The 21,111-nt window shown below is 46.2% G+C and overlaps 1 protein-coding gene across 2 annotated transcripts in view; it reads right to left on the bottom strand.

The window, feature by feature from the left end:
• The window catches only part of maptb (microtubule-associated protein tau b), a 53,505-nt gene that overhangs the window by 10,662 nt on the left and 21,732 nt on the right, over positions 1–21,111 (bottom strand). Inside the window, exons 2-10 of one of the 2 annotated variants that reach the window (XM_078424634.1) lie at positions 18,989–19,057; positions 12,326–12,382; positions 7,479–7,546; positions 7,117–7,299; positions 5,190–5,316; positions 4,431–4,705; positions 3,264–3,356; positions 1,661–1,742; positions 377–489 (exon numbers count right to left, since the gene is read on the bottom strand). In XM_078424634.1, coding sequence (XP_078280760.1) covers positions 377–489; positions 1,661–1,742; positions 3,264–3,356; positions 4,431–4,705; positions 5,190–5,316; positions 7,117–7,299; positions 7,479–7,546; positions 12,326–12,382; positions 18,989–19,057 — 1,067 coding nt within the window. The remainder of the gene's footprint in view (positions 1–376; positions 490–1,660; positions 1,743–3,263; positions 3,357–4,430; positions 4,706–5,189; positions 5,317–7,116; positions 7,300–7,478; positions 7,547–12,325; positions 12,383–18,988; positions 19,058–21,111) is intronic. The other variant, XM_078424635.1, reaches the window with a different exon arrangement.

Below are 21,111 nucleotides of genomic sequence, written 5' to 3'. Positions count from 1 at the left end.
GTGCTCCGGTTTCCTCCCACACTCCAAAGACATATAGGTTTGTAGGTTAACTGGCCTCAGTAAGTTGTAAAATTGTCCCTAGTGTGTGTAGATTAGTGTACACGGTGATCACTGGTTGGCGTGGACTCGGTGGGCAGGAGGGCCTGTTTCCACGCTGTATTTCTAAAGTCTACAGTGTCAAGCCCTGTCAGAACTAAGCTCTAATTGGGTCCTCTCTCCTTCTAAACACTAGTGAATGCAGGGCTGGTCAACTCTAACCCCACTTCATTGGGCCTTCCTGGTTCAATGGGGGAATATTCCGAGTATATGAATGGTATTACCTAAATGAACATTTCCTTTCTGATAAGATGGCATCTCGTGGGGCTCCTGCTCTCACCTTCTTGGCGCCCCCTCCTGGTGTGTGGGTGATGTTGTCCATCGACTTAATCTTGGACTGGGCTTTGTCCTTGAAGTCCACTTTCTGTGATTTGATCTCGATATTGCCGCCACCTGTTGGGGAGGAAATTCATAGATTTACCGATTGTTTTGTCAGCTCAATTTAATACTGCTCTCTCCACTGTCTTCACCCTCTCCCTGACATTTTCTTATCTTGTCCCCCATGGCCGTGTTCCCACCAAGATGTGTCTCTGGCTCTCTCTGACGCAGCTATGCTCTGTCTCTTCCCTCTGTAAGATGTACCAGCATCCTTTGTCTCTCTTTATCTTTCCCCCACAATCTCTATCTTTCCATGCAAGTTGCGTCTTTATTTCTGCTCGCTCTAAAGGTTGGGGGACACGATAGATCCATGGTCTTTTTCATTCTCTCTGAGATATCTGCTCTGACTCATTGTAATGTGCCTCCTCTTCCTCTCAGATACATCGCTGGTTACCCTCCTGCTCCTCCCCCTCTAATCTATGGCTGTCTGCTCCTTTCTATCAGCGTCTCTCAGAGGGCTCTGTTCTCTCTATTTCATACTCTGTGCTCTCTCATACAAGATCCATCTGCGAGTTCACTCTCTATTTGCGAGATGTGTTGCTCTTTCTTTCTCTCCTCATGAACTGTTGCTCACTCTTTTTCGCCCTCTGACGAATATATCTGTGCTCTCTCTCATTTCCAATACTTGTCTCTGCCTTTCATAGGTGATATGACTCACCGCCTTTCCATGATGTGAGATTCAGTGTTACGCAACACCGAAACATGCCCTTGGGCCCAAATCTCCATGCCAATCAAGATGCTTATCTAAGCTAATCTCATTTGGTTGCATTTTGCCCTTGACCCTCTAAACCTTACCTATGCCAGAGACTCAGGTTCGATCCTGACCATGGGTGATGTCAGTAAGGAGCATGTACGTTCTCCCTGTGACCACGTCGGTTTTCTCCAGGTGCTCCGGTTTCCTCCCACACTCCAAAGACATACAGGTTTGTAGGTTAATTTGCTTTGGTACAAATTGTAAATTGTCCTTAGTGTGTAATATAGTGCTAGTGTAGGGGGATTGCTGGTTGATGCAGACTCGAAGGGCCTGTTTCCGTGCTGTATCTCTAAACTAAATTAAACTATCCATGTACCCGCCCAAATGTTTTTAAGCATGTATCTGCTGTGTCCCTCTGTTCACTCTGCTTATGTTCTTTCTTTTTCACATTCCCTCCAGTCTGCTCTTTGCCCCTCACTCTCAAAGATTTACCTGGCTTGTGATGGATATTATCTTTTGATCCACATTTTGAGGAGATGTGACTCAGATCAGTCTTCTTGCTCATTATTTGTACCTGAATTGTTCAAACAAGTGGAAAAGTTGGCAATTAGAGGCGTAGATGGGAATGGCTTTGCAATGAAATAGTGGGGCACAGGAGCGATATCATACACCAGACAAAGAACAGACATCACAAAGAGGAACCAAAAGGAATCTCGCCTCAGGTCAACTGGGTAACCCTCAGATGAGGGAGAAGCCGGAGTCCTAGGGCTGGAACAGAAGACATGTCAGGAGAGACAAAGGGGGAATTCCTGCAGAGCAGAAACAAGGAATCTCCAACAAAAGAGGGCTCCCAATGTCCAGGACATGGGGGGCCCCCATCAACTGGGAAACAGGGGAGGAGGCCGGCATCTGATAATTGGGGGCTCCCGCCGACTGGGATGCAGGGGTAGGGACCCAATGTCTGGGAGATGTGATAATGTAGGAATCTTACACTCTGTTAAAAGAGGGATTTCCAATCGATGTGAAAGAAGGAATCTCACACAGAGGGTTGCAGGGAGAATCAAGCGTGCTTTAGGAAAGGGGGAAGCTCGCACTGTGAGGCAGAGGAAATCTGAAATACTGGGGGGGGAGAGCGGTATCTCACACCTTCAAAAAATGAATGAAACGCCCTGAAACGAGGAGGGAATGTCGCGCACGGTGTCAATTGGGAATCTCTCCAAGTGGGACAAGGAGCATCTGAAAATCAGAGACCAAAAGGAAATTTCACACACTGGGGGAAAGAGTGGGAATGGGAATGTCCCACAGAGTGGAATCTCACCCTGTGGAACAAAGATGAATCTTAACTAGGGGGCAAAGTGGGAATGTCTGGCACTGTAAGGTTAGAAGAAAATTAAGCACTGGGACAATGTGCGTATCCCACATTCCAGAATAAACAGGGACACAGAGGATAAGAATGGAATTTCATCCACTAGTACAAGGAGGGAATGTCACACAATCAGGAATGTCCCACACGGACAGAGTGCAAACTTGCACGCAGGGTCAAAGAGGGAAATTTCAAATGTCAGGATAAAGAGAGATCATTTTCTGGCTCTCTCCAATCTGCTCCATCAGTCTGAAGAAGGGTCCCGACCCAAAATGTCACCTTTCAATTGTCTCCATTGATGCTGCCTCACCCATTGAGTTCCTCCACCACTTTGTCTTTTTTTTGTGAAGGAACATCAAGGTCTGCCCAATGCAGGATCACAGGGAATTTTACTGAATGGGATTCCTGAATGCTGAATCCCAGACAGTCAAAGGACCTCTCCCATTGGGACCGGCTGCAGGTGAGTGCTGTCAGTGCAGGGGCGTTCACGTGTGCTGGGAGACTGCACTTGCTCTGGGGTGTGGGTGAACTCGCACAGGTAGAATATGTGACATTCTAACAGAAGTTTGTGCAGTGGCAACACAGTGAGTCTCTCACATGCCACAAACGCACACAACTAGGAGAATCTCATACACTCGGTCACAGGGAGAACAATACGCAATGGGCGCTGGATGGGATTTCAGACTTTGGGAGACTCGGGTGCGTCCCACTGTCTACTGCACTCTAACGTACGTTTCCACCTCCTGGAACATATCGGATCTTGTCCTTGGAGCCACACTTTGACTGCACGGTGCTGTAATCTTCCTTCTTGTGGACGATTTGCACCTGACATTGAGAAACAAGCAACACAAGCATTACTGGAGTACTCAAGACCATCAGCAAACAGTGCTGGAGGTAGCTGGTGGAAGTCACACGTCACAAGCCACGCGTGCAGGGGGTAAAACCCTGACATCAAGCACAGATCCCCTCCTTTATCCTTGAGTGCTCCTTATCTTCTCCCTCGTTACCTGCTTGTTTCCTCCCACATCCCAAAGACAACCCTCATGTTTCATCTAAAACACTGGAAAACGTATGGATTCATCTCAGCTGCTTGGGATAGGGGTGAGTTCCACATTCACTGGGTTCTGTCCAAAGATACTAGAGGAGCAAGATGAACCACTCCGTCGAAATCGCCTATACTGAAGTGTAGTACGCAAAGGAGCGCAACGTTCGCCATTTTAGTAAGCAAAACCCGGCCGTTCGCTATGCCTCTCGCAGTGTAATCAGTGCTTTGGGGGAACAGTATGCGTGATGATACCACAAAAATGCAGAATATATCTCATCTATCAACTCATAGATTTTTGTTATTTTTCTTTTTAAATGTTTCTGCAAGTTTCTGTCTACTAAAGTGGCGCCGTGACATACTACGTTTTTTAGGGTCGAGTGGTCTATCTTGCTTTGCTCTATTATCTTTGGTTCTCACCACATCCCAACAGGGAGTTCCACGTTCCTTTCACAAATCAGATTCTCAAAGTCAGCTCCAGATTTCATTTAATACACGCACTCTATCCATGAATTCCATAATCTAACGTGATCCAATTGTTTTGGACTATCAGCTACTCTGTTCAACACGGATCGCACATCTGCTTACCCAGAAGGGTCCCAAACCAAAACGTCATCTATCCATGTTCTCCAGAGATGCTGCCTGACCTGCTGAGTTATTCCAGTACCTTATGTCTTTTTTTAAAACATAACCTCTCTGTTTTCAAGTTCTATCCCACTGCAGATGAACCACAAGTGCATTGTTTGCATGTAAGTTTGTCAGTAGCTTTGGTTTAATGTAGTTCTCCCTCTTTCGTCTGCACACAAGGGCAGAGAATCAGGCCTAGTCCATTATAAGAGTGAGCCTTGGATGGTTACCTTTCCCCCGCCTGGGGTGTGTTTAATGTTTTCTGTGGATCCAATCTTGGACCGGACGTTTTTCAGATCGGGCATGGGAGCAGTGATAGGAGCCAGACGTGCCTTGCCAGCCGCCGGGGATTTGGGGGGCGTGCGGACAACAGCCACTTTCTTCATGTCCTTAGTGGACCCCGAGGAATGCTGAGATGGAGTACGTGAGCGGTTGCTGGGGGTCCCAGGACCTCCTGGGCTGCTGCATCCACTCCCACTCGCTCCTGGCTTGCCCGCAGAGTCCCCTGAGTAACAAGGGAAGAGAGAACATGAAAGCAGCACTGCAGAGCAACACATCTCCGCCAATTCCGACCCCCTCATTCAAGGTGAATACATCAAATCTCATGCACACTCAGTTCAAACACAACAGCCAACAAGTTCCTTTTATCCCTCGTAAGGAAATAATCGAGCACTAATCAGCTGAACCACGATAATTCACTCAGTACCGCACGCGATGTCACAACCCACACTTAGAGCCTGGTGGCAATGTTTAAGGTCAGTGCTCCAATAGGTCTGAGGGTGAAAGGTCAGTGTATGACCCTGCTGGTGCCCGGTGTGAGGGTGAAAGGTCATTGTATGACCACTAGCGCCCTGTTTGAGGGTGAAAGGTCAGTGTATGACCCACGGTGCCCGGTCTGAGGGTAAAAGGTCAGTGTATGACCCTTGCAGCCTGGTCCTGTCTGCACAGTGTGCTCCACTGTCCCCTGTTATTAAGTGTGATCCTCTCACCTGTGGCCCGTCGGTGGTCTGGCGAGTGACTCGATTCCTTCTGAGTGGCCCCCGGTCTGGCTGTGGCTTTTGACCCTTTGGCTGCTGGCAGTCGACTTCTGCTGACCTCCGGCGCGGAGTCACGAGGCTGAGAGACACGGCACATTGACATCAGGCAGAGCCCGGCACTTGCCCCACACCTTACACCAAATCCACCACATGCTTTCAGCGTCTTACACTGACCAGAACAGGGCAGTCTCTGTCACAGACTCTGCCGGATGATGAGAGGGGCAACAACTTTGCAGCTTGTCCAGTAGGTAGATAGAGCCACAGAGAAGAGAGGGCGAGGAGTGAGAAATGAGGAGTGATGATGATAACAAGGAATGATGGAGAGGACCTACAGTGAAGGACAGGGAGTGACAGTGAGGGGCGAGGGGCAGGTGTAGGGGTTACCGCAAGGGGTGAATGAGAAGGTGGAGTGTTCAGGGCTGGGATGGTGGGTGGGTAACTGAATGCAGAAGTGTGAACCAGAATAAAAGAGGGTAATTGAAGGGGGAGGAAGTGAGAAAATCTTGGACCAGAGGTCATAGCCTCAGAATAAAAGGACGTACTTTTAGAAAGAAGACGAGGAGGAATTTCTTTAGCCTGAGCGTGGTGATTCTGTGGAATTCATTGCCACAGACGGCTGGAGAGACCAAATCTTTGAGTATTTTTAAAGGGGAGATAGATAGGTTCTTGATTAGTGAGGGCATCAAAGGATATGGGAGAAGGCTGAGCGGGATAAATAGATCAGCCATGGATGAATGACGGAGATGACAGATAAGGATAAGGGGGAAGTCTTTTAGGACCGAGATGAGAAAGTTTTTTTTCACACAGAGAGTGGTGAATCTGTGGAATTCTCTGCCACAGAGGGTAGTTGAGGCCAGCTCATTGGCTATATTTAAGAGGGAGTTAGATGTGGCCCTTGTGGCTAAAGGGATCAAGGGGTATGGAGAGAAGGCAGGTACAGGATACTGAGTTGGATGATCAGCCATGATCATATTGAATGGCGGTGCAGGCTCCTGCACCTATTTTCTATGTTTCTATGATTTGATGGGCCGAATGGCCAAATTCTGCTCTTATGTCTTATGGAGGAATGATGGTGAGAATGGGTGATGGTTACAGAAAGGCTGTGATGAGAATGCAGAGTTCAAGGGGAGAATGATTTGGTTGTGTGACAAAGGAGTGGGATGAAAGAGTGAGTGGTGGAGAGATTGGGGGAATGCACGGGAGAGGTGATCAGCATTGAAAAGGATTTGGAGACATTGGGTTAACAGTGATGGGTAAAGAAAGAGGATTTCATGGCAAGAAGTGACAGCTGAAGGGAAGATATGATGGGGGCAATAATTGGGTGAGTAACCATGAATTGGCATGATGACTGGGGACTGATGGGATAAGCTGTAATGAGGGGTAATGTAAGGAGTGCTGCTCTTTGCGAGTACTAAGCAACAACCTCTCCACAAATAGACACAAAATGCTGGAGAAAGTCAGCAACTCTGGATAAAAGGACTTGGTGAACTGTTCCTTCTTCATCTGTTCCTTCTCTCCAGAGATGCTGCCAGTCCCGCTGAGTTACTCCGGCATTTTGTGTCGGTCATTTTATATTTTCGGTATAAACCAGCATCTCCAGTTCCTTCCTACACACTTCTCCATGAAAACAGGTTGGTAGCCCAAGATGTCGAACAAACCAGAAGACCGTAAACTGTGTTACTCCAGATAATGCTGCAGCAACATGCAATGACCAATGGAATAAAAATGGAGCTCAGATGAATAATTACATCTGCCATGAGACTGGCAGGAATGAGCGGCATGTGAAACACTGAGAATGAAAGCTGAGCTGTGGAGTTTGCTTGGCTGGCAGATCTTCACCATTGACCTTGTCAGGACAAAGCCTTGATATGATCCTTACCTTTGCAGTTGGCACTTTAGCACCCGTGCCGCCATGGTTTATCGAGGAGAGGAGTCTTTTTGGGCTGGCGACAGGGCCGATAGATTTGCTGGTACTGGCACTGGGAGCTTTAATGGCCCTCTTAGAGCTGGCAGCAGCCTGGGCCCTAGCTGTTGAGGATTTTGCAGATGTAGTTGTGAAGACCTTTACATGTAAATAAAATTCAAAACGGCAACACAAAAGATGATTCCATGAACCAAATAAAACGGTGGTTTTTAAAGAAAGACATAATTTTAAAAAAGGAAATGAAACATTTGGAGGGCGGTGTGAGTGATGGTGGCGTGAGTTGAAGGATCAGCCCTGGGCCAATACCCGACTCTCACCTGCATCTTGCCCTTGGTGGAAGCTGCCTGAGGCTTGACTCCTCCCTCACCTGTGACGGGCACTGGAGCTAAAAACAGGGGAAAAAACACCATGGATTCTCACCCGTTCACAAGCGAACAAATGGCCCTGACGCAAATGGAGATTGGTGGCAGCCCGGGGAAACAGGGTGGTGAAGATACGAGATACTTGCCTTCAGTCAGTGGGATATGGAAATGCAACAGTGGGGAGCATAGGGAACAACTTTATAAGACATTGGTCACGCCACAGCTGGAGTATTGTGTGCACGTCTGGTCGTCACACTGTAGGAGGGTTGTGATTGCACTGGAGAGGGAGATTCACCAGGACATTTTCTGGGGTGAAGCAGTTCAGGTACACGGGGAGTTCATATTCTGGGGTGGGTGGGAGTGGAGAATGTTGAGAATGGACCAGACAGAGGTCTGCAGAAATAACACGCAGGCCTGAATACTCATGGACCTGAAGCGTGGACCATTTCTCTTTCCATAGATGATCCTTGACATTCCCAGCATTTTCTGCCCTTGTACAAGAAATTGCAGCATACCGTTTTTCAACTCACAGTCAGCACAGTGGCGCAGCGGTAGAGTTGTTGCCTTACAGCGCCAGAGACCCGGGTTAGATCCTGACTGTGGGTGCTGTCTGTATGGGATTGGTATGTTTTCCCTGGGACCACGTGGGTTTTCTCCGGGTGCTTCGGTTTTCCTCCACGCTCCAAAAACGTAGTTTGTAGGTTAACAGTCACCAACAGTCTGTCTGTCCTTTCTTATATTTTGTTATTTTTAGTTTGTTAAAAGTATATTTTAGTGTTCCTTGGTTTGTTTTATATGGGGGGGGGGACGACTTTTTTTTCAATCTCTTACCTTGATGGAGATGCGATTTTTTCCCGTATCGTATCTCCGGCCTAACTGCGGCCTAACACTGTGGAGTTGGCGGCCTTTCCTGGAGACCGACCCGACGCTTCAAGCCGTGGGAGTCTGCGGGACTTTAACATCGCGGAGCTTGTGATCCCTTTGCCGGGGATCGGAGCTCTAACCGCGGGGCCTGTGGACTTTAACGTCGTGAAGCCTGCGGTCTCTGGTAAGAAGAGGCCGATTCGGGAGCTCCATGCTGAGTTTCAACCGCCCCGACGCTGGAGTTTTGATCACCCCAACTCCGGGGGTTTCGACCATCGGCTGTAGGGGTTTTAATCGCCCCGACTGTGGATGGTTTGACTGCCCCGACCATGGGAGAACATGAGGAAGAAGATTGAACTTTATTGCCTTCCATCACAGTGAGGAATGTCGAAACCACTGTGGTGAATGTTTATGTTAACTTTTATGTGGTTGTATGTCTGGTTGCTTTTCACTTAGTATGGCTGTATGGCAACTCAAATTTCACTGTACCTTAATTGGTACATGTGACAATAAACTGACCTTGAAACATTGAATTTGCTTTGGTAAAATTGTAAATGCGATAACTTATGAACCATTTAATTCAGAACATCCTGAAAGGAATGACAATATTCAACAGGGGCAACATGGAGTTAAGGGAAAACCAGTGTGACTAATTATTTGAAGATGTAACAATTCCAGGGTTGCTGGCAATACTAAAGTGGTGGGAATGTGAGCAGTGTGGAGAGTGTAAAGGTTTAATGGTGATAAGGAGAATCTGGATGGGAACATCAGATGGAACATAATGTGGAAGATGTGTTAGGTTGTCTATGTTGGTGCACATAGCAGACAAACAGAGTGTGTGTTTACTGTGGATTTTCAAAGAAACCTGTTATACACAGTTCACCGAAGGCCAACATGCGATTGGGAGGGTGAAAGGTACATTAGCCTTTATTATTAGATCTGAATAGAAACAATAAAGAAGTCTTATTGCAATTGTGGAGAGGTTTGGTGAGGCCGCTTCTGGGGTGTGTGAACGGTTTTGGACTTCTTACCCAAGGAAGGATGTCCTTACCACAGAAGGAGTCACTGGACTGGTTCCTGGGATGGCGGGATTGCTGTGTGTCGAGAGATTAAGTAGACTGGGACTGTGTTCCATGGAGTTTAGAAGAATGGGAGGCAATCTTATCAAAACATATAAAAAAAACTAAAGAGTAAGCAAGATACGGGGAGAATATTTCCCCCTGGCTCAGGACCGTAGACAGTTTGAGAGTAAGTGGTAGACATTGAGGACTTAAATCAGGAGACATTTCTTAGTCAGATGGCAGCAAACATCCAACGTGGAGATCTGTGTAAGCTCAATCATTAGGTTTATCCAAAACAGAAATTGATTGGGTTCAGGATATCTGGGGATGGAGCAGGAAAATGACACTGAGGTGTAGAAGACTAGTTGTGATCTCGATGATCGGTGGGGCAGGCTTGAAGGGCTGAATGGCCCAATCCTTTTCTTTTTTAACGTGTTTATGATCTCATACGGCTCACGGCCACTGGCCCATTTGCTCTGTGAGAGGACTGAGTCAGTAAAGTTACCTCCACTTGTCATTCACACCGGCTGCTTTGGAGATGAGAAGTGAAGAGGAAACAGGGATGTGGAGGAACGATTCAGTGGTGTGACGATGTTTGACTCAGAAAGGGGATGTCTGGAGACCCCGTGCCAGTTTTCGTTGGTGTGAAGAACTAGCAGCTTCAAATTCCTGGGCGTTAAGGTCGTGGATGCCTTGTCCTTTGCCCAGCACATTGATGCAATCACATAGATGGCGTGCCAACACCACCACTTTCTTAGAAGTGTGAAGAGATTCAGTCTGTCACTAAATACTCTAACGTATTTCCACAGATGTACTGTAGAAAGAATCCTCATGGTCACATCATTGCCTGGTACGGCAATTCCAATGGCAGGAACAATAGACAATAGACAATAGGTGCAGGAGTAGGCCATTCAGCCCTTCGAGCCAGCACCGCCATTCAATGCGATCATGGCTGATCACTCTCAATCAGTACCCCGTTCCTGCCTTCTCCCCATACCCCCTCACTCCGCTATCCTTAAGAGCTCTATCCAGCTCTCTCTTGAAAGCATCCAACGAACTGGCCTCCACTGCCTTCTGACCAAGGTCTGGTGGACTCAACCCAGTCCATCACAAGCACAGCCCTCACTACCATCAAAAGCATCTACATGAGGCATTGCTTCAAGAAGGTAGCATCAATCATCAAGGATCTCCACCACTGGGCCATGCCCGCTTCTGGCTTCTGTCATCGGCCAGGAGGTATAGAAACCTGAAGTCACACCCCACCTAGTTCGAGAATAGTTAATTTCCTACAACGGTCAGGTTCTTGAACCGACCCGCACATCTGTAATCGTACCTCAGCAACAGAACATTACGGCCCACCTCTTGCACGATCACAGATTAGCTTTCCAGTTGTGGTTGGTACAAACATCTTGTTTTTGGCAGTCTTTTTCTTTTCACAGTCTTGTGAAATTTGTGTGCAATTTATGTATAATTTACATTTTCGTGTGTGGTCCGAGTCTCTATGCCTTTGATAAAAACAGACATTCAGAGCTTTTATAAATGATTAAAAAGGAAAATAAAATCTGGTTAATGTGGGCCTCTTATAGCTGAGATGGGAAGAATTATCTTGGGAAATTATCCAAATTCTGCAATTTGTCTGATTTTGCCAGAACCCATAGTCACAGAGTTGTACATCAAAGAAACAGGTCCTTCGGCCCACTGTGTCTTGCTCATTCAAGTACCTGTTCAGATGCCTCTTCAATGCTGTCACTAGGTACAGTAAATTTCCCCATTTAAAGTTGTCTTAAGCTGTATGACGGAGGGATTGCTAGGTTCACCTGCGGTCACCACTTTATGGAGCGGCGTCCTTTGTCTGGGTTACCATGTTAACTACTGTTTACCATGTTAACCAGTAGCCAGCCTGCCTGGATTAGCGCCAGCATTCCAATCAGGCCAAGCACCAGAATAATACAAACTGTTTTCTTGGATGTTCTTCTGGAGCAGACTCACACAGATGTGCTAGTTTTTTTAAAAATCATTGACCAGCTGTAGATATCTCTGGTATTAATCCCTCATTAACATTCAAGCTTGGAGTCAGGTACAGAGCAGAAGGTTTTCTCCCCCTAAAGAGCCTAAGTAAACCAGGTGGGTTTTTACAGCATTTTAGCAAGTCCATGGCTGTCATTACCAAGACCACCTTTAAATACTTTCTTCACTTGAGAAGAGGAGATTTAATTTCTTGAATTTAAATCCTCGAAAGCCGTGATGCGATTTGAATTCGTGCCTCTGGATCAGTGACCAATAGATCTACTCACTATCGGTAACTTGGCCACTATGCTGTTGTGGCCCTGTGTACCAGCTGCTGGCTCTGTCCAGATGTGTCCACATTGTCACTTGCTGTGCCTCTGACCACCTGCTCTGAGTTGTACAAACTGCTACTCCGATGAGAAAGCAAAATGAGTCCACTCAGGGCATCAAGTACTTCTCGATTGTTCATTCACAGTCTGGTTCTCACCTACGGTAACTTCAGGACCAATACACACACAGGTGCTCAAAGAGGCGATGAAAGTTTGTTTTTAATTGCCCCTTTGGTTTATCCATTGTCGAGTCCATGAGTGGAACAGTCACCCGCTGGAGATCCATGGCCGTTCTTTAGGTTGGCAAACTATCCCAGCACCACAAGACCTTTCAGAAGGATGAGCGATAGAGCTCTGAGACATGGAGTGGGCATATCTGGCATTTATGTCGAGGTGGACAAAACCCTTTTAAATTCTGCACCCTCCCTGCAAAAACGATCAGAAACTTTCATTTCTTCTGTATGTTTTGACCCTATGTTTGGCTTGTGTCACTGACACTGGCATCCCGAACGGCGGGGAGTGAGGGCGTGGGGAGTCTTACCTGCAGCAGCCAGATGAGATGGTGTCTCTAAGGAACCTGCAGTCAGGTGAGCAGAATCTGTCCATTTTCAAACACAGGAGAGCACAGAATTTCACCCAGACACATGTAGGAATAAATCAGAGAAAGAAACATTGTTCAGAAAATGAACAATGAGGCATTTTTGTTTTTTTTCAGAGTCTGGGTATCACGGGCAAACCAGGCATTATATTGTGCTTCAACAATTGTTCTTGAGAAGGTGATGTCACATTCTAGATGAGTTACATCCATTAGCCTTTATCGTCAAGAGTCCCACAATGTTGTTGGGGCAGGGGCTCCAGGGTGTAGACATGGCAATAATAAAGGTCCAGCAATAAATTTATGTGCAGCAGTAGAGTAGCTGTCTTACAGCGCCAGAGACCCGGTTCAATCCTGACTATGGGTGCCCTCTCTACAGACTTTGTTCGTTCTCCCCGTGACCTGTGTGGGTTTTCTCTGCTTTCCTCCCGCACTTCAAAGTTGTACAGATTTGTAGGTTAATTGGCTTCGGGTAAAATTGTGAATTGTCCCTAGTGTGTGTAGGATAGTGTTAGTGTGCGGGGATCGTTGGTTGGTGCACACTCGGTGGGCCGAAGGGCCTGTTTCCTAGCTGTATCTCTAAACTAAACTAAACGAAAGCAAGATGGAGGGAAACCTCTAGGTGGTGATGTTCCTAAGTGCCTGCTGCCCTTCCCCTTCTCAATGAAGTAAAGTCACATGGGGAATTATATCATTCCACACTTATTGATATGAAAATCACATCTTCACACAAGCGCAATTTGTAATCAAAAGTGTTCAATTGAATTTCCTGAAAGGTGCAATTTGACTGAGAAATAATCACAATTACACTTAGTGTCTTATTTCGTGAACCGGTCACCTGGGTGAGTTAAAGCAGCTCCTATTGTATAGTTGTATAGGGCACAGTTGTATAGGGCCCTAGTGAGACCGCACCTGGAGTGCTGTGTGCAGTTTTGGTCTCCAAACTTGAGGAAGGATATTCTTGCTATTGAGGGCGTGCAGCGTAGGTTTACTAGGTTAGTTCCCGGAATGGTGGGACTGTCATATGTTGAAAGACTGGAGTGGCTAGGCTTGTATACACTAGAATTTAGAAGGATGAGAGTGGATCTTATCGAAACATATAAGATTATTAAGGGGTTGGACACGTTAGAGGCAGGAAACATGTTCCCAATGTTGGGGGAGTCCAGAACCAGGGGCCACAGTTTAAGAATCTGGGGTAGGCCATTTAGAAGGGAGATGAGGAAAAACCTTTTCAGTCAGAGAGTTGTGAATCTGTCGAATTCACTGCCTCAGAAGGCAGTGGAGGCCAATTCTCTGAATGCATTCAAGCGAGAGCTAGATAGAGCTCTTAAGGATAGCGGAGCCAGGGGGTATGGGGAGAAGGCAGGAACGGGGTACTGATTGAGAATAATCAGCCATGATCACATTGAATGGTGGTGCTGGCTCGAAGGGCCGAATGGCCTCCTCCTGCACCTATTGTCTATTGTCTATTGTGGATGGTTCAGCCTGCAGTCACTGTGCACTGGGGATGGAGGCAGAGGATGTTTATTGTAGGCAACTGTGTGGAAATTAAACGAGCTACTTTCTCCTGAATGGTGTTCATCCTCTAGCGCAGCGGTAGAGTTGCTGCTTTACAGCGAATGCAGCGCCGGAGACTCAGGTTCGATCCTGACTACGGGTGCTGCACTGTAAGGAGTTTGTACGTTCTCCCCGTGACCTGCGTGGGTTTTCTCCGAGATCTTCGGTTTCCTCCCACACTCCAAAGACGTACAGGTATGTGGGTTAATTGGCTGGGTAAATGTAAAAATTGTCCCTAGTGGGTGTAGGATAGAGTTAATGTGCGGGGATCGCTGGGCAGCACGGACTTGGAGGGCCAAAAAGGCCTGTTTCCGGCTGTATATATATGATATGATATATGATATGATATATGATATGATATGATATGATATGATATGATATGATATGATACTAATGGTGGGGCAATCTGGGATTAAAGTAAAAAGTAAATTCGATTTTTATTTCATGGCAAGGGTATTTCTCTGGTACTTTTCTGGTACAAATGGGCAACTTCTGCCTCGCAGCTCCAGTGACCATGGTTCAATCCTGACCTCCAGTGCCATCTTTAAGTGTTTGAACGTTGCCAGTAACCGAGTGAGTTTCCCCCAGGTGGTCCGGTGCCCTTGCACATTGCCAAGACATGCTGGTACTGGGTGAATTGGCAACTGTAAATCACAGCCGGTGGAGGGGACAAGTGGGGGAAATAGGGGAGTGATTTGGAAGCAAGTAGAGAAATGGACTGCCTTGTGAGCCTGAATCCAGTCTGTGGGCCAAACAGGTTCCTTTCCGTTATTAGATAATACACGATACGAATACAAGAATATTATTTGCCGTGTGTATGCCCTGGCCTGAGTGCTTCTCAGTTCTTGCTCCACTTCTGTCATGGGCTGCTTCATTTGTTGAAGAGTTGGGAATTGAGCATTGAGTGAACGTCCCCACTCTGGACGTTATGAGTGCTAGCTTTGGTGAGGAGGACTACTCAGGACTATCAATCAGGTGGGCATTTTAGATATTGTTGGGAAAAGGCAGTAACAGCCAGGTTAAAACCGCTGGACAACAGTGGAGAAAACGACGAGTTGTGGTGGTAGGGATTTAGAGAGCGAGGGGGATCACACGAGTGTTTCTGTGCCCACAAGTGAGACCCTCAGTGGCCTCCCTGATGCCAGGATCAATGATGTTTCAAAGTAGCTCTCCTTGATCAGCCAAAGGTCATGGTACATATTGGTATTAATAACAGATAAAAAGACAGACAAAGTCCTGCAACATGAATTTATGTAATTAGGTGGAAGGTTAAAGAGCTGGACACTTGAGGTTGTAATGTCCGGATTACAACCTGTGAATAAAGAAATACACTTTCTTTTTTTATTTCCACCTCTACCTTGCCTGTAAGCACCTGTGTCCTGGAACATTAACTTGCCAGTCCTGTCCCAGCCCCACATACTTATTGCCCCAAATTCATCCTTCATACCTGTCAGGCCTCCAGCTTACTTGCCGATAACCAATTCTTTACATATGTCAGTACATTAGCCCCCATTTCCATGTGCTCTAACGTTATTAACCAACCTGCTGTGAGGGTCATTATTGAAAGCCTTTCAAAAATCCAAACCCACCACTTCCGCTGATCATATCCGCAAAAGAAACTGCACCGGATTAGTTGTATCTGATTTTTCTTTGCATTAATTCATGTTGGCTCTGCTCATTCCAATTATTTTTAAGGTTTTCTGTTTTTACATCCATCATTATTGTCTTCATCTGAGGTTGGTGAGTCTCAGTATTTCGCCATCCCTTGGAGATGTGGAGCCTCAGGCAGTGTCCCTTCACAATGGAGACCAGAAGGTTTCTGGACATCACGGTGATCCCAGGATTTGCAGATGGTGCCAGAAAATGGAGCCAAGTTAGAAGATCAGCCATCAGCTTGATCAATAGTTTAGATCAATAGAATCAATAGGCTAGAAGAGGAAAATGGCCCTTTCCTGCTCCGAAAGCCGGTTTAAATGGTACACGCTGAATGGTGGCATGTTGTAGGAGTGTGCTAAATGGCAGGAAGAGAGAGAACGTACTGAACAAAGAGGATGCAGAGAAAACAAAAGCAATTTGCTGGAGGAACTCTGCGGTTCGAGCAGCATCTGTGGAGAGAAATGGCCAGATGATGTTTGGTGCTGGGACCCTTCTTCAGACTGAAGTGTCTCCAAGGAATTGTCGATGCTTTGGGTTGAGACCCTGCATTGTAGAGGACATTATTGCAATGTTTAGAGGGAGCACATGTAAGTGGAATAGAGAAAGTGCACGGAGGAGTTGGTTGTTGCAGGAATACAGAATCCTTTACTGTGGGGCAACATCTAACTGTGGCGCAGGGGTGCGGGGGCATCTAGTCCACCGGGCACATTTGTAGGAGGACGTAGGACACACTGAAGTGTAGGGTAATGAGAGAATACGCTGTGCCGATCTGTATCGGGAACACACTGAAACTCAGGATATTGATGGAATGCATTGAAGAGTGGGTGATACGCAGAGTAAGTGAACTGTGAGGTATAGATGGGGCACTTGAACAGGGAAATAAAGAGGATCGTACTAGAGAGAGCTGGATAGAGCTCTTAAGGATAGCGGAGTCAGGGGGTATGGGGAGAAGGCAGGAACGGGGTACTGATTGAGAATGATCAGCCATGATCACATTGAATGGCGATGCTGGCTCGAAGGGCCGAATGGCCTCCTCCTGCACCTATTGTCTATTGTCTATTGTCTACTAAACAGTGTGGATTTAGAAAACACCCTAAAGAGTACAAAATCCCCCCAAAAAAACTGCAGACGCTAGACATCTGAAATTAAAATAGAAAATACTGGAAACACTGACCAGGACCTGCAGGGAGAAAGTCATATTTCAGGCTGAAACTCCTCATTACGAGTGGAAAAGAGAGAATAAATTGGATTTAAGTTAAATAGGGTGTAGGGTAGAAGGGGGCAAAAGAAGTATCCTCGATAAGCTGAGGCCAGGTTTGCATGGGGATAAACAGTGGACAAAGTATTCTGGTTGATAGATAAATGAGGGCAGCAAAGAGAGAAAAAATATAGACAAATATAAAACTGCAAGAAAATGGGCAGAAAGTTGGCCCATGCTTAGAGAAGAGAACTAATATGAGATGGACGAGTCCCAGAGGAATTGACTCATTCTGATGCAGACGGGGAGGGGGGTGCAAATTACCGAAGATCGGAAGATTCAAGAACCCAGAAGGTTGCAGAAAATTGTGTTTTCCCTCAAGCTCATGTTAGACTTCGTTACTGCAGTGCAAGAGGCCACAGACGAAGAGACTGGAGAAGAGGTGGGATGTAGAATTACCACAGGAGGCTCAGACTTGCTCCTCAGACAGAACACAGTAGCTCGACAAAGTAATCACCCAATCTGTGTTGAGTTACTCCAGTGTAGAGGAGACCACATTGTGGAACATCAAATGAAGATCACTAAATTGGAAGAAATACAAGTATATCACTGCATTGAAGATTAAAGGTTTGGATGGTAACCGCACCTGGAGTATTGTGTGCAGTTTTGGTCTCCTAATCTGACGAAAGACGTTCTTGCCTTAGAGGGAGTACAGAGAAGGTTCACTAGATTGATCCCTGGGATGGCGGGACTTTCATATGAAGAAAGACTGGATAGACTGGGCTTGTACTCGCTGGAATTTAGAAGACTGAGGGGGGATCTTATAGAAACATATAAAATTCTTAAGGGGTTGGAGAGGCTGGATGCGGGAAGATTGTTCCCGATGTTGGGGAAGTCCAGAACCAGGGGTCACAGCTTAAGGATAAGGGGGAAGTCTTTTAGGACCGAGATGAGAAAACATTTCTTCACACAGAGAGTGGTGAGTCTGTGGAATTCTCTGCCACAGAAGGTAGTTGAGGCCAGTTCATTGGCTATATTTAAGAGGGAGTTAGATGTGGCCCTTTTTGCTAAAGGGATCAGGGGGTATGGAGAGAAGGCAGGTACAGGCTACTGAGCTGGATGATCAGCCATGATCATATTGAATGGCGGTGCAGGCTCGAAGGGCCGAATGGCCTACTCCTGCACCTATTTTCTATGTTTCTATATTTCTATGGTACATCCTGAACTGAGGGTTTAGAGAGCAGGCTATTCATTGGAAAACAGCCTAGACACAGAAATGTCTTGTCTACAGGTGACAGACTGAAGGCTACAAATGCATCTCAGTGAACAGTGAGGAATGGTGGAAATCATCACTGAGTTCACTGTCAATAGCAAGGTAATCCACTGGAAAACAAGGGAACAGAGAAGGGACACTGATTTTTTGATTGGAGCAATGCGATGACTGTTGGTGCACTGAAAATAATCCGTGGAACAGTATGGAGGCTGGACATAGCGTTGTAGAGTCATACAACGTGGAAACAGTCCGTTCAGCCCAACTTGCCCACACCAACCAAAATGCCCCATCTATGTTCGCTAAGCCCGTAACCCTCCAAACCTGTCCTATCCATGTACCTATCCAAATGTCTCTTAAAAGTTATGATAGTACCTGTCTTAACTACCTCCACTGGCAGCTTGTTCCTTATACCAACCACCCTTTGTGTAAAGAAGTTATCCCTCTGGTTCCTATTAAATTTTCCTCCCCTCCCCTCATATTAAACCTATGTCTTCTTGGTCTTGATTCCCCAACTCTGGGCAAAATATTGTGCACTTATCTGATCTATTCCTCCCATGTTCTTGTACACCTCTATAAGATCACCCCTCATCTTCCTCCGCTCCTAGAAATAAAGTTCTAGCCTGCTCAACCTCCCCTATAGCTCAGTCCCTCGAGACCTAGCAATATCCACGTCAATCTTTTCTGCACGTTTTGCAGCTTGACAACATATTTCCCAAACCATGGTGATCAAAACTGGTCATAACATGGTGACATGTTTGAAAGCAATGAAATGGATGTGACATTGTTGTGCACTTTGCCTTTGTATGGGGGCTGTCAGTTCTGATGTTGTAGATGAATGACTGTACCAGGATGATGGGACTCTACGTAGTTTTGTACGTCGCCTAAGAAGGGGAAAATTATGATACTGAAGTTGTTGAGCACTTACCCTCGGACGATGGTGAAGTCTTTGCTTCAGATGCATCTGAAACTGGTTCATCTGAGACAGGGGAGAAATCTGGAAGAAGATGAGTGTACAACAAGGTGTAAACTTTGCTGTTGTTCAAACAGCATCAACAACTCACTCTGAATTGGGAAATTGGGGCAGGTATCAGATGCCCCATCACGGGGACTGACCTCCCCACCATTAAAGAGATCTACAGAGGTCGTTACCTCAAACAGGGCAGCCAGCATCACCCACACTGTCCTGGCCACATTCTCATTTCATTCCTGCCACAAGGAAGAAGGTATAGGAGCCTGAAAACCTTAACGTCCATGTTTACGAGCAGCTTCTTCCCAACAACCATTAGTCCATTAAACACTACAATCTCCAAATAAGCTACAAACTACATAGATTTTGTGGGATTTTATATATATATATATGTGTGTGTGTGTGTGTGTGTGTGTGTGTGTGTGTGTGTGTGTGTGTGTATATATATATATAAAATATATTATATTATAATATATTATACATATATATATAAATATCATATCATCATATCATATATATACAGCCGGAAACAGGCCTTTTCGGCCCACCAAGTCCGTGCCGCCCAGCGATCCCCGTACATTAACACTATCCACTAGGGACAATTTTTACATTTACCCAGCCAATTAACCTACATACCTGTACGTCTTTGGAGTGTGGGAGGAAACCGAAGATCTCGGAGAAAACCCACGCAGGTCACGGGGAGAACGTACAAACTCCTTACAGTGCAGCACCCGTAGTCAGGATCGAACCTGAGTCTCCGGCGCTGCATTCGCTGTAAAGCAGCAACTCTACCGCTGCGCTACCGTGCCGCCCTTAATATATATATAAATTCCCCCCAAGTCTATCTAGTATATAATTTTTATAACTTATATTTTGTTATTTGTTAACAATTGGGTTGTAAGCTACCCAAGTGGAGTATGAAGTATATGTGGTAACCCCCTCCCACACACCCCCATAACCCTATCAATCCAGTCTCACACAAACTGCTTTTATCTCTGGTGTTTGTTATGAAAACCCTCACCTGTGTCCACCTATTTCCTGCCATGCTTTCTCCTGCGGTGCTGGCTTGAAGGGCCAAATGGCCTCCTCCTACACCAATTTTCTATGTTCCTCTCCCCCCTTCCAGCTTTCTACTCCCCCCCCCCCCCCCCCCCCCCCCCCCCCCTCACAATTAGACTGAAAAAAGGTCTCAACCTGAAACGTCACCTATGCATTGTCTCCAGAGATGCTGCCTAACCTGCCAAATTACTCCAGTAGTTTGTGGCCTTTTGAGGTAATAGTACAGCTTTAAAAAAATTTAGTTGGAGTATTGTATGCGATTTTGGTTGCTACATTACAGGAAGGATATGATTGTCCTGGAGAAGGACAGAGGGGATTCGCCAGAATGTTTTCTGGGATGGAAGATTTCAGTTGTGAAGAGAATGGGGAGGCTGGGTTTGCTTTCCTTGCAGTGGAGGAAGCTGAGGGGAGGCCCAATAGATATGTACAAAATTTCGAGGGGCAATAGGTAGAGGTGATTGTGATAAATGTTTCTCCGTGCAGAGATATCTTCAACTAAAGGGAATAGGTCATGGGGCTTCAAGGATAATCTGAGGAGGGGTTCCTCACCTGTGGGTGTTTGAAATCAGGAGGGCACTGCTAGAGTGGATGTTGGAAGCAGGTACGCTCACATAATTTAAGAAAGACCTGGACAAGCCGCTGCATTGCTAGAGCATAGCTGGCCACAGGCCAAATCCTGATAAATAGGGTGTAGTATTGAAAGGACTTGCTTGTTGGCAGGGACACGGTGGTCTGAAGGGCCCGTTTCTGTTCCATTCAATACAGAATGGAACAACAAAGTACCTCACCAATCCAAACCAGAGCAATAACCTTTCCAGCAATGACCTACACATTCTGGGGATGAAATGTATTCAGATTACACTTGCATTTGCCAATGCTCAGTGGCTGAGCTCCAATCCATTGTTGGCTCATTCATTGAAGCATAGAAGAGATTGGCTTTAGTTCAACATTCACAAGATTAAGTCCATTATCAAGCTGTACCTGTAGCACTGCACTGCCCAGTGACAATAAAGGTTCGTTGG

Source organism: Rhinoraja longicauda, chromosome 29, assembly GCF_053455715.1.
Source record: "Rhinoraja longicauda isolate Sanriku21f chromosome 29, sRhiLon1.1, whole genome shotgun sequence".
NCBI classification, from domain to species: Eukaryota; Metazoa; Chordata; class Chondrichthyes; order Rajiformes; family Arhynchobatidae; genus Rhinoraja; species Rhinoraja longicauda.
Note: the sequence above shows the minus strand (reverse complement) of the source record. Positions and strands in the feature narration are given on the sequence as shown.